This window comes from Rhynchophorus ferrugineus, unplaced genomic scaffold, assembly GCF_030347505.1.
Source record: "Rhynchophorus ferrugineus isolate W39M unplaced genomic scaffold, kcgeb_rfMv2 rfM9, whole genome shotgun sequence".
NCBI classification, from domain to species: Eukaryota; Metazoa; Arthropoda; class Insecta; order Coleoptera; family Curculionidae; genus Rhynchophorus; species Rhynchophorus ferrugineus.
In genome coordinates, this window is record NW_027472588.1 from 41,075,829 (window position 1) to 41,089,236 (window position 13,408).

Sequence of the window (13,408 nt, forward strand, 5' to 3'; positions counted from 1 at the left end):
AATAATCGTTTAATATAAAAAAGTACCTAGGCCCCGGCGAGATTCGAACTCACGATCTCCTGTTTACTAGACAGGCGCTTTAACCAACTAAGCCACGGCGCCGTTGTACGCAGGAATTCTCGCTAGTCTCAAAAATAAAACCTAAACTCTCACCTTTTCGCTGGCTGCTTTGTCGTGAGTTTCTTCCTCGCTCTCAGAGTCGCTGGGCTCTTCAGCTGCGGGAGCTTCGGTAGTGGTGGTAGTGGTAGTTTGTCCGCGTCTTCCTCCGATGTTGATCCTTGGTCCAGGTCTAGTAAAAATATATGATATGATGAGTAATTATATATATATATATATATATATATATATATATATATATATATATATATATATATATATATATACATATATATATATATATATATATATATATATATATATATATATATATATATATATATATATATGATATTTGATAAAGTATTTTACACTGTTTGAAAATAATATATTTATATTTATATATGATATGATGAGTAATTATATATATATATATATATATATATATATATATATATATATATATATATATATATATATATATATATATATATATATATATATATGATATTTGATAAAGTATTTTACACTGTTTGAAAATAATATATTTATATTTATATATGATATGATGAGTAATTATATATATATATATATATATATATATATATGTATATATATATATATATATATATATATATATATATATATATATATATATATATATATATATATATATATATACATATATATATATATATATATATATATATATATATATATATATATATATATATATATATATATATGATATTTGATAAAGTATTTTACACTGTTTGAAAATAATATATTTATATTTATATATGATATGATGAGTAATTATATATATATATATATATATATATATATATATATATATATATATATATATATATATATATATATATATATATATATATATATATATATATATATATATATATATGATATTTGATAAAGTATTTTGCACTGTGTGAAAATAATATATTTGTAAAAAATTTTAACAATAATTTCGCGAGACAAAGACATCGATAACCTACCTTAGAGGTTTAATATTAGCGGTTGCTCCAGGGATTCTGCGTGGACGGGCAGTAGTGCTGCTAACGGGCTCTGAAGAGCTGGCTTGAGAATCAGAATCGGCGTCTTCTGTAAAATGTATGCTTAAGTTATACTCGAATAAATTTGAAATGAAAAAAAAAACAACCTTCTACTTCGGGGGCGGCAGTGGTAGTTCTTCCTCTACCCTTCAAGGAGTTGAACGACGGTCTAGCTCGGGGTAATGAAGGTCTGTGATGGCTGGTAGTCGACGATGCGGCGGTGCTAGATTCCTCTTTCTTCTCTTCGGGGGCGGCTGCAGCTGGTGTAGGACGAGATCTAGTCCTGGAAGCGCCGAACCTTCCACGCGCCGGAGGCTGATAAATCACCGGTCAACATCAGTAGCTGTTATTAGATTTTAAACTCGTTATCGCTTACTTTGCTTTGACTGACCGGCTTGCTTTCCTCTTTATGGGAGTCCTCCTCTACGGCCGGAGCTGGGGTCGGTTTCGATGTGCGACGACCTCCGAAAGAGGGTCTGCCGAATTTCTTTGGTTTTTCAGCTGGGGCAGCGGCCGATGCCTCGGTGGTGGTGGTGCTGGATAGTGATTTTCGGCCGGACAATGGTGTACGTCTACCTCCGAATCTACTAGCTATAAACGAACGTAAAAAATATAATCATTGATGAAATGTTGTACAGTTGCTATAATGCATTTGAATGACAAACTAATTAAAAGTTAATTAATCCTTGGTGTGATATGATCTATCAAGTAACCAAATATCATTTACAGCAAGAAACTGAGTTATTCCAAAGCAAGGCTGCTCAACTTTTCTATCAGTCGTACCAAAATAAATGATGCAGAAACAATGACAATGACAATAATACCTTTAGTGGGTGCTTCGGTAGTTGTAGTGGTAGTTGTGGTAGTGGTGGTGGTAGTAGGGGCGGGGGTTGTTGTAGTTGTGGTGGTGGTAGTTGTAGTCGTAGTTGTTGGAGTGGTGGTTTCGATTTCTTCAGTGGATGAGGACTCGTATGTAGTAACTGCAATCAAACATTTGTTTTAATTCGTTGGACTAAAATTCTTAGTTTACTCTATGTTATTTTATTAGGTGTTCAATAAGTTTGGTCTTTTGATAAGAATAATCGTACGAGATTTTATTCAAAGATCCAATATAATTTCCTGAACTTAAATAAAAGTGTCGAAATAGTCTTCAATGGTTGCTATTACTTCTTTCTTTCGTCGTTTTGAAATTATTTTGTACACAGGTTTTTTTCTCAAAAGTCAGAGACCTGAGTGGTTGTTGCGATAATTTAATTTTCAATTTGCTAATTGTTAAGTTATATTCAGTAGGATCACTTCTTGCAACATAAGGAGTATTACAGGGTTCCCTTGTATTGTTCATTAATAATATTGTACAAGTAATAAAGAAGGAATTAACAAGATTAATATTATATTAACATTGTCTTCATATGATATTTGTAACGCAAGATTTTGTGAAAATTATGATAAAGAGGGTTGTCAATTTATAAAATTACCCAATAGTTCAAGGCTATTTTATAGTACTCAAATACAATAAATACAATATATATATATATATATATATATATATATATATATATATATAGAAATTTTCCGTTTCGGACCATCGATATTTTGTTTATGATTAAACGTCAAGCACCTCGCATTTCCACCAATAAATCTCCAATCAGCATTAAGATTCCCCACAGATTAGGAAATTCCCCACGATTTGGCAACGCCGATCACGAGAAACGACAGATCGCACTCGCATTTCTTATCAAACACAAAATATATTGAACAACCTCTTAAATTGTTAATGTCATCAAAAATACCTTCAGTTTCTTCGGTCGGTTTATCATCTTCCGTGCTGACGTCAGCGCCCTCTTCACCAAACAATTTCTGGGTTCCTTGAGAAATAGCATACAAATCTAGCGCCACCTAAAAATACCCCGTTAATTATCTGCTTAATATTCATCGTTCATACTCTTTACTTTCTCCATGCCAGCCATCGATGTGGTCGATTCAGCTTCTTGCGATGGTTTAGCGGTTTCGTCGGTATCTTCGGCTACTGGGGCCGGTTCACGAGCGACATCCTTATCCTCGGGTTCTTCCTGCAAGGCAACATTTACCATAAACTATGTTCTCGATGTGGTCGAAGTGTATGTCTTCGGTTGGACAACACTAGGCACGGAAAGAGATACATCTTCAACCAAATAGAGGGCAGTGAAAAGAGGATAGTTGATATGTAGAAAGCAAAGAAAGCCAAGAAGTAGAAAAGAATAAGGGGCAAGAAGAGAACAGTGCGAGAGAGGAAAGAAGTTAGAAAAGATGTGTTTGTGAATTTTGAGAGAATAAGTTTGTTTTTGAACATGAGCTCGGGCAATATGGGTAATGGCATTTCCACTAAATCGACTGTATATTTTGATTTGCGCCATATTTTAAATGTTTCAAGCTAGGCCAGGGTGTGGAGCATTACGCTATGAAGGAAAATATATTTATGCTAATCTCTATTAGATGCTAAACAATTTCACCACTCCCACATCAAATGGTATGCAACTAGCATAATAATTGATATGCGATATTTAAGATATGAATATATTCGAATATCAATAGGGTTGGTTAACAATTAATAGGTTCTATATATTTAAATATCAATCCATTATTTATAGAACTTAATATTCAATAATTCCTAAAATTCTAAAAATATGTAAAGATAACAGGTCAATTAGAAAGTCCCCGGCCTACCATAGTAGAACATATTTTTTTGGCAAAATTAGTTTTTCCTTCAACTTTTCGATACCATTTTTGTAGTACGATTTGTCCTTTGCTTCAAATTAGGCCTCAGTTTCGGCGATCGCCTCTTCATTCGACGAAAATTTCTTCCCAGCGAGCATTCTTTTGAGATCTGAGGACATCTAGAAAATACGGTGGATGAGGAAGCAATTCATCATTTTCAAACACTGCTCCGAATCATCAATTCGTCGTTGTTTTTGATTAAAAGTGAGCTCGCGCGGCACCCACTTTGCACAGAGCTTTCTCATACCCAAATATTCGTGAATGATATGATGTACACGTTCAGTTGATCTCTTTAGAGTGTCTGCTATTTCATTCAGTTTCAATTTACCACGCCTAAACTTAGCATAGCAATCTTTGATGGTTGATTTTCCTGGGGCAGTATCCAGAAACTCGACATCAAGCCAAGTTTTTGCTTCAACTGTATTTTTTCCCTTCAAAAAGACCTTCTATACAGTGTTGTGCTGTACGCGTTCCAGAAGAATTTTGATATCTATGTTTTGTCAGGTTTACTACAGCAAGATGAAAACACTGCATGATTTTTCTCATGTTTACTGACCGTATAACGTCCACAAACGTAACAAAAACACTTTGAATCGACTTTGCAACGTTGTCTCTGCATTTTCACAAGTTCCAAATGATGTTTAATGCGACGACATCAGCTGATAGACGTTATAAGAGCGCAGTACTACTAACATGCGCAAACTACAAACTAGAAACAATTTTGACGTAGGAATTTTGAAAGCATTAAGAATCGTTTGTCAATCTGTAATAATGTTGTAGTTTGTTTAATAAATAATTTTTTTAAACATAAATGTCGCTACTATCACCAGCAAGCTAAGCTACAATCAACGAAAGCAAATGAAAGCTTTTTAACATCATCAAACATGATAATAAACGTAAAATAAATCGATGGATCAAAAGTTTAACATCTAATTTTATGATTTTATATCTCAGAAAAATATGACAGTATTTTAGTGGAAGTCATACAATTTTCATCTGTATATTTAATGTCATTTCATTCTCCTAGCCTGTTGTTAGTACGGTTTGGTGCTGTTTCTACAAGATCATATTTCACTAACTTGGACCACGGTAAGCCGCAGTTCGGTTTCTAGAAAGTTAGTGCGTGGCGATGTGTTGAGAACGATGCGGGGCGGGGGGTTTTAGATTACTTGGTGCTTAAGACTCATATTCTCTCAAAAAAACAATTACAGGAAGATCGTAGAATTCGTTTGGAGTGGCGCCCAAAAAACGTACCGGTCCGGCGGGCAGTTGGGCGGGGAAGCTGGGGGAGGGGGCGCCCGATTGGGCGGGCTGCGCCCCGGAGTGCGTGTTGAACGTCTCGCTGTCGACCAGCTCCAAGGAGGGGCGACGTACGTTCGCCCTTGTACGTCCCCTGGATCCCTGATGGGCAACGCATTAATAGTATCAGTTAGGAATGTGCGAGATTCAAAGATATGATATAGATATATAATATAATGTGGAACGAACCTTTAAAATTAAATTTTTCGCACTTAATCGATTTTTTTATCGATATTTTTCGACATATTTTCAAAAGTATAATCAAATAAGTTTTTGGTACTTAATTTTAAATATTCATATATCGATAGACCTCGATATCCATAGTCTATTCAAAGTTTATTTGTATATGCGTCATCAAAATGTTTAATGTATTGCCTGCCGCAATTTCTAAATTCGTTTTAGAATCAGACAACATTTTCCTTCCCTTTTTATTCTAGATAAAAAGAGACACAATGATGTCTGATTAGTTCAAACAAGTAAATGAACGAGCCTGTCAAAGTCGTCCGGTTGTCAGACGTATGCAATATTCTTGAAAGCAATAGTGATAAGAGGTTATGATTCTAACCTATAAACTATTGTAGCTGTATTATTAACTGTACTTTTTAGATGTACTATAGTAATAAAATAAATTATATTTGTTAACATTTTTTTCCAATTATTTTATTTAGCTTAGAATTTTTTTGTATATCAAAGCCAAACTGAACTAATACTCAGAGTTGATGCGGCAACATTGTGCCGTTTCGACGTCACAAATTTCCATGACACATATACAAATAAACTTTGAATAGACTACACATTTTTTTAACAGATAGTTTTCAAAAATATAGACAAATAATGTAATATAGAATAGAATATATATATATATATATATATATATATATATATATATATATATATATATATATATATATATATATATATATATATATATATATATTCTATTCTATATTACATTATTTGTTTATATGTAGGCCTATAAATTAGCTTTAAAGGATTTTTTTATTTAAATTTTGTCCATTGGTCATGGCACAAGTAATAATCAGAAAGGGTAAGGTCTGGATAATACGACGGGTGTACTAATTCCTTCCATTTTAATACTTCCAAGTATGTTTTCGTCGGTTTTTCAAGATGTAGTCGAGCGTCAGACATCAGTACTCACATGTTAATATCGATGGAGCATGGTTGTTGAACAAATTTCTTACAGAATTCAATAACTTTCAGTCGCCTATTAAAAAAAGTAAAACTTCTCCCAAATACGATTTACTCAGTACAAATTCAAATATTTTTAAGGCGCTGAAAAAATGTTTTGCTCACGAAGTGACACATACTGAAAAGAAAAGCCTGTGGGTGAGGCTTCAGTATGAAGTTGATTACAAATATACCGAATGTGACTTAATACGCGGTAATATCATCTGTTATAAATCCTTTAAAACTGATTTATAAGCCCGATAACATCGATGGCGTTTAAGGGTACAGAACTTTAAAATTCAGTAAAAAACAAAAGTGAATTATATAAATCTGCATAGGGGGGTTACTCTAGTATAGAAATCGTTTTCTTCTGTGGTATGACAAAATGGATATGATTAATATGAAATATTCGCATATTTAAAAAAGCATTCAACAAATTCAATATATTCTACCATATATAACCATAAAACTTGGCGAGAATACGTTTTCTACCAAACATTGCTGATTCTGTTGGTGCTTGGCAAAGCATATGGTCGAATACTCAGCAAGAATAGATAATTGTTAGTTGTATGTAGAAGCTGAAACTATAGCATGACTGAAGCTTTAAAACTTAACTAGTTCCATTATATTTTACATTTTCATAATATATTTCAATATAGTTGTGCATAATTCTATTGTATATAAAAATTTGAAAATTATGTTAAAAAGTAAGGTGTACCAATCAGTTTTGAGAGATATTGAAGATATGATATATTAATTAACAATCCATTATCTTTCCTTTTCCTTCACTACATCTTTTTTTTCTAGATGATTCATGGTCTAGCAGTACTTCACTTCTTACGAAGAAGAAGGCCATAGAACAATCTTAAAACATAACATATATTGTATCTTTTTGTCTGAGTAAAGCACCAAATTTACACACACAAAAAACTCATTTGTACACCCTCTACTAAAATCCACTTTCCTTTATTTTAATAATAATTAATTACAACATATATTTCCTATTCGTGTATTCCTTGATATTGAAGCAATCACATAAAATTTCTTTTGTTCTTATTATGATAGCACAAAGCGAAATTGTATTTATGAAACGAGAGAAAAATCTATGCAATTACAGTATCGCTTTCTTTAACTGAAACATGCCATCGTCAAACAGTATGCATGTTCTTCCTTATAAGAGTTATATGGGTCACACATGTTTTAAACAAAACTACTTAATGGGGTATTCCAGTCTAGAGATTTGAATAAATCGATTTTCGTTTCATATTTTCAAAGCCCTTCAGCTCTTAACGGGATTTTTCAACATTTATTTTCGAATATAACATATAGCTGGTTTAGTGACTCGGAATTTAGAAACGAATCTTTAAACACCTTTTTCTCGAAACAATTCTTTCTGGATGCTTGACATGGTATCTCAAGTTCTACTGAACCGATTTATTTGAAATTTGGTGTGAACCTTCTCTATACATACCTCTAACGCAATGAAAATATAACAGAATTTAGGTTTTTAAAATTTTTAAGATAGAAAAATAGTAAAAATACTAGTTTTTAGAGTGACTGCTTTTATACTGACTTATTTTATAGTGACCAATTTTATAGTGACTTATTTTATAGTGATTAATTTTATAGTGACTGATTTTGTAGTGACTTATTTTATAGTGACTTATTTTATAGTGACTAATTTTATAGTGACTTATTTTATAGTGACTTATTTTACGGTGATTAATTGTATAGTAACTAATTTTATAATGACTTATTTTATAGTGACTTATTTTCTAGTAACCAACTTTATAATAACTAATATTATAGTGACTAATTTTAGGAGTCCGACTTTGCCGTCCTAGCGGTGACCTTGATTATAATATGCCTAATTTATGCTTATAAAGACTTATATATAAATATATATTATATAAGTGTTTGTTTCTATTATAATTATAGATTAGCAATGTACACTTTTATAGCAACGATTAGGAAGTCTATTGATCAAAATCTAGTCTTTTCAAAAAAACCATAATTTGGCGAAAAATTTTTTTGCTTTTCTTTCTTCAATTGAACTTGAGATATCATATCCACCGTCTCGAAAAAAGTAGTTTCAGGTTCTGCTGTGTCACTAAAGCCGTTATGTATCCGAAAATAAATTAAATTTCGGAAAATACTCTTAAGAACATATTCTTAAAGTATTAAGCCTTAAGAACATGAGAAGAAAATTGATTTTCTTCAAATTTCTAGGCTAAAATACCCCTTAAAACCAAATCGCGACCATAAACATTTTTAACTAACTCAACTGAAGAAGAATGTCGAAAACTCTTCAAATATTATCCTTCTATACCAACCTGGGTTTCGTCGGACACGTTATCTTCTTCAACCGCGGCCTCAGTGGTAGTTTTACGACCCCTGGACCTGGGGGTGGGTTTCGGTTCCTCCTCTTCCTCTTCGGGTAACGGAGTGGTGTTTAAGTTGCGACTTCTTGGCGGGAACCTTGACAAATCCTTTAGGATTAAAGAGCTTATTTTTCACGAACAGAATCGTACCTGGTGTTAGCCGGTAATCTTTCTTCCTGTACCGGATCTTCTTCTCCCAACTGCCGGCTTCTGGTCTTGCCCCTGGACGGAACAACCTCGTTGGCTTCGGGGGTGGGTTTGCCTCTACTCTTGTCGTTCCTGGAGATGGTGTTCTTGGCTGGACCGTCGTGAGCGTTGGTAACCTGTGAGGACAATAATTAAATTTTAATTGAAAACTTATCAGTGATACAACGAACATTATCTTCATCATCATCATAGTAGTAGTAATAGTATACATATTCATATTCTTGTCCGTCAGGACCCTTCTTGATTTGCGTTCTGGATCTTTGCTTCTCGCTGGCTGCACCAACGACGTCGAAGTCCACGTTCTTGGGCGATATTCTCGAAGTGGTATGGACAGGTCTCGGACTGGTCACGGATATACCTGCAATTCGAGGTTAGTTTTATCAAACACTTATTTCCGGTCAGTCGACTCAAGATAATCATACCGGCGTCCTCTCCTTTAATTTCCTTCTTAGTTCGTCTGTTACCTTTCTTTCTACCAGCACCGGAAGCGGTGGTAGTCGCTTTTTCGGTAGTGGACGTTTTGATTTCATCTTTATATTTCTCTAAAAGCTTGGCAACGTTCAATTTAATAGCGCCTGAAAGTTAAAGTTAGTAATTTAATCTAAATTACCACAAGAATTTAATGAATTTGGAAAAAATGATAAAACGTGATTCATATAGTGATTTTTTATAATAACTTTCATTCATTCAACTCAGTGATCTTCAAAATTATGAAATCCGTTGCCAAGTGAAGCAGAATTCTATCAACCGATGTTACTGAGACCGGTATTAATGAAAATCCTATTGAAAGGACCAAAACTAATTGTACCGAGAAAAAGCTAATGAAAACAGAATTACAATACATTCTAATAAATTTCACAAAACGAAAGGTCTATAGAAAGGTTATAGAGACAAAATCGGGTTCAATTCACTCAACACACTACTTAGAAATATATAGGCTATCCAAAGAACAAATATATCATAAAACGTGATTCAAAAACTAGATGAATTAAAACTTGCTATAAATGAAGTTAGGAAAGTTGCTTCAAAATAATTATGGTAAGATGAATAACGAGAAATACAACTGGCCGAAAATGCTGCTTCATGCTCTTAAAGCATGAATATTTCAACAGTGTAAGATGAACAACAAGATTCATGCAACTAGTCCAAAATGCTACTTTATGCTCTTAAGGCATGACTATTTTAGCAGTGTTAAGAAAACTCTATATAACTACAGAAAAAATAAGTATATAAACAGAACACAAACAGAAATCAGGTAAAATGGATAACAAGAAATGCAACTAACCCAAAATACTACTTTACGCTAAGAGTGTTAAGAAAACTATATAATTGCAGAAAAATAAGTATGTGATGAGAACAGTGTTGTACCTGGTGGTGCTGGTGCTGGACCATTCTGTGCGGCCCTCTTATGAACCTTCTTCCCACTCTTTTTAATAAGTTTTACCAGTGAAGTTGTTTCTTCTTCGTCGTCATTCAAAGCAAAGGTCAGAGAAGGTGGTAATTTGTGAGCTGTCTCGAATGCCCTTTCCTGAAAAAACAAACGGCCATTTTAGTTAGTTTAATTTCGAATTTTCGCGATTTTATAATTTTACCTTGTTGATTTTATCTTTCCTGGTAATGGGTTTGGCTTTCGATCCCGATGACTGGACGAAAACGTATTCCTGTTCGGGTTTTGTCTCCTGCGGCGCTGGAAAAGCCAACGCGAACGACGTAACCGCCAGTAATCTGGAACAGAAGAAGAGCAACTCATTTAGTAACGTAGCTGACATTATTTTCGAACTGCGGTGTCGAAATTTCGTTTGGTTATTAAACGGTGATAAATTCGAGACGGCTTCATCATCAAACGCAGTGCAGTTGACCGCATTTAGCAAAAATACGCGACCGTTGCGAAATAGAGCTTCTCTGTCTCTTTGACCTTTAAGGATACGTTCTTATAATTGCTTTAACATTTAAAATGTTTGACAGGTTACGAATGTATGATCGTACGATTTTATGATAGATGATGCGTAAAGTTGTTGTAAATTATAGCTATTAATATGTTTTAAGAAACTATCAATGCTAGCTTGTCGTATTTGGAATTATATATCATGCAATGTAGCTTTGGTAGTCGCATAGATCGTTTTTACCCAACTTATTTAGGAATAGAGTGGATGGACAAAATTAATAAGGTATTGGGTCACGATTTGCTTTCAGAACAGTTGCAATTCTTTACAGAATAACAGTCAATTGAAAAAGTCCCCAACCTACTATAGTAAAACACATTTTTTTGGCAAAATTAGTTTTCTTTATTCAACATAATTCCTTTCAAGGGTGGTACAGTGATTATAGCGACCCTCCAACTTTTAGATACCATTTTTGTAGACGATTTGTCCTTTGCTTCAGAATAAGCCTTAGTTTCGGCGATCACCTCTTCATTCGTGAATGATATAATGTACACGTTCGGTTGATATCTTTAGAGTGTCTACTATTTCATTCATTTAATTTCAATTTACGGTCATTCAAAATCATTTTGTTGATTTTTTAAATGTTTTCATCGGTAACAACCTCTTTTGGTCGTCCACTGCGTTCACCGTCTTCGGTGCTCATTTCATCACGTCTAAACTTACTTCAAGCATACCAATCCTTGATGGTTGATTTTCCTGTGGCAGTGTCCGGAAACTCGGCATGAAGCCAAGCTTGTGCTTCAACTTTCATTTTTTAAATATGTGTTATTTCAAAAAATTTTCAATATTTATTCCCGTCCTTATATATAGTTTGAACATCAATCAATTATTTATCAAAACATTATTGTAATTATTTATAAAAAAATTATATAAAAAATTTTTATTTATAAAAATAATGATGGTGTGTAATATGATGTTTCTATTAAAATAGAATGGCTGGACATGTATTAATTACATTTTTATTATTTCGTTTTGTTCAATACTTTTTTAAATAAAATATGTTATTTCCAAAATTTTACCATTTTTATTTACCTCCTGAACATATTTATATACTGACGTATGTTTAATATAAAATATTAGTATATTTCCATCACTTCATATGAATTGAATGAGCATCAGGTGTCTAAATTAGAATGTCAACTCAATAATATTTAAAATCATACGAGATTGAAATTTTACATGTATTTTGTGTCACATAACTTCTTCTGTATTCCGTAAATGTCAAAATATAAATTGAGGTTCAAACTCAATACTTTAATACTTTATTTACTGTTTTATTCTGGTCTCAATTAAACAGTTTATAATATCACCGTGTCAAGACCATTGTCAAGATTTCACCAGATGTTCAAAAGTATCGCAATGGCAACTTTAACAAGGTCGGAACAGTAACGAAAGGAGTGCCATGTTTTATAACATAAAATAACCAATCAAATAGCAGCCGTGTTTCGTTTTTTTATGATGCTCGACCCTCAAGTTATCATTAACAAATGCGTAACAACAAATATCATCGCTTTCTGTGTAATTTCCTGTAAACAGCTTCGCCGAGAGAAGGGTCCTTTATAGCCAGTAATAGGGAACCAAAAACGTTAATCAATCGAGAGAAAGTACACGGTATCAACAATTTGTTTGTACTGGTATCAACCGAATTGATTTATTTAATGTTATTATACAACTTAATGCACTTTAACGTCGAACAGGAGATTGGAGAATGGATGGAACGTTCCGAAATCGAATTTGGGTGTTTGTAATGGTTTATCTGTTTATTTTTTAAATATTATTACGTAAGAATACATTTTAAAGGTATTAAGGTTTGTTTTTAAACGAATAACGATACTCTTCGATAATGTAATTTAATTCATATTGTTCTGATTATGTTTTTTCACTGTAAGAGGGCGGTTATTGAGAAAAATTGGTACAATATATATTAATGAATATAATCTTCATTATTTTCAACAACTAATTTTAATTTGACATCTAGTGTAATACCCAAATACTTAGCACAATTCACATATGGTACTATAGCACCATTTGGTTTCAAGATTTGTGGGTTACTTGTTTTTTTGTTGATAATATTAATAGGGCCAGCTTGGTTGGTACCGTGGTTGCGATAGTCGCGGGTTCGAATCCTGTTTGTGATTGTTTAACATCTGTGATTGTCGTTAGGCAACAGTGCAAAATCCGACAAGGAAAATGATGCCAGTCACGCCAGTAACCAGGCTGGGTAAGACCGGATGTCATTCGGTAGGCTTAATGTCGAGGACCGTGGTTCGAAGTCCGCGTTAAACTGAAGGTCCAGTCCAGATAAACCCTCGTTGGTAAATGGAGACTTTAAAATATACAGACAATATCAATAGAAACAGATTTTAGCTCATTTAATTTTATTCTACATTATTTGGTCCAATCTGTTAGTTTACCGCTGGCTGTCTGTCGTCTCTTTATGGATGCGTCTCAGTTTTGGCGAGTGCTA

General features: G+C 33.3%; 2 protein-coding genes and 1 non-coding gene across 9 annotated transcripts in view; 1 reads left to right on the forward strand and 2 right to left on the reverse strand.

Annotated features, from left to right (window-relative positions):
• The window catches only part of LOC143202999 (solute carrier family 35 member E2A), a 173,246-nt gene that overhangs the window by 70,373 nt on the left and 89,465 nt on the right, over positions 1–13,408 (forward strand). The gene's annotated exons all lie outside the window — the stretch shown is intronic.
• The window catches only part of LOC143202998 (uncharacterized), a 44,283-nt gene that overhangs the window by 1,804 nt on the left and 29,071 nt on the right, over positions 1–13,408 (reverse strand). Inside the window, exons 2-15 of one of the 7 annotated variants that reach the window (XM_076415069.1) lie at positions 10,591–10,723; positions 10,367–10,526; positions 9,421–9,573; positions 9,208–9,356; positions 8,942–9,114; positions 8,744–8,888; positions 5,178–5,324; positions 3,119–3,238; positions 2,960–3,065; positions 1,994–2,149; positions 1,546–1,760; positions 1,277–1,484; positions 1,113–1,218; positions 154–289 (exon numbers count right to left, since the gene is read on the reverse strand). In XM_076415069.1, coding sequence (XP_076271184.1) covers positions 154–289; positions 1,113–1,218; positions 1,277–1,484; positions 1,546–1,760; positions 1,994–2,149; positions 2,960–3,065; positions 3,119–3,238; positions 5,178–5,324; positions 8,744–8,888; positions 8,942–9,114; positions 9,208–9,356; positions 9,421–9,573; positions 10,367–10,526; positions 10,591–10,723 — 2,107 coding nt within the window. Of the gene's footprint in view, positions 1–153; positions 290–1,112; positions 1,219–1,276; positions 1,485–1,545; positions 1,761–1,993; positions 2,150–2,959; positions 3,066–3,118; positions 3,239–5,132; positions 5,325–8,743; positions 8,889–8,941; positions 9,115–9,168; positions 9,357–9,420; positions 9,574–10,366; positions 10,527–10,590; positions 10,724–13,408 lie in introns of all 7 variants that reach the window. The other 6 variants (XM_076415067.1, XM_076415068.1, XM_076415066.1 and 3 more) reach the window with 6 other exon arrangements.
• On the reverse strand, positions 29–102 carry TRNAT-AGU (transfer RNA threonine (anticodon AGU)). The gene has a single exon. It is a non-coding gene; the product is annotated as a tRNA-Thr (tRNA).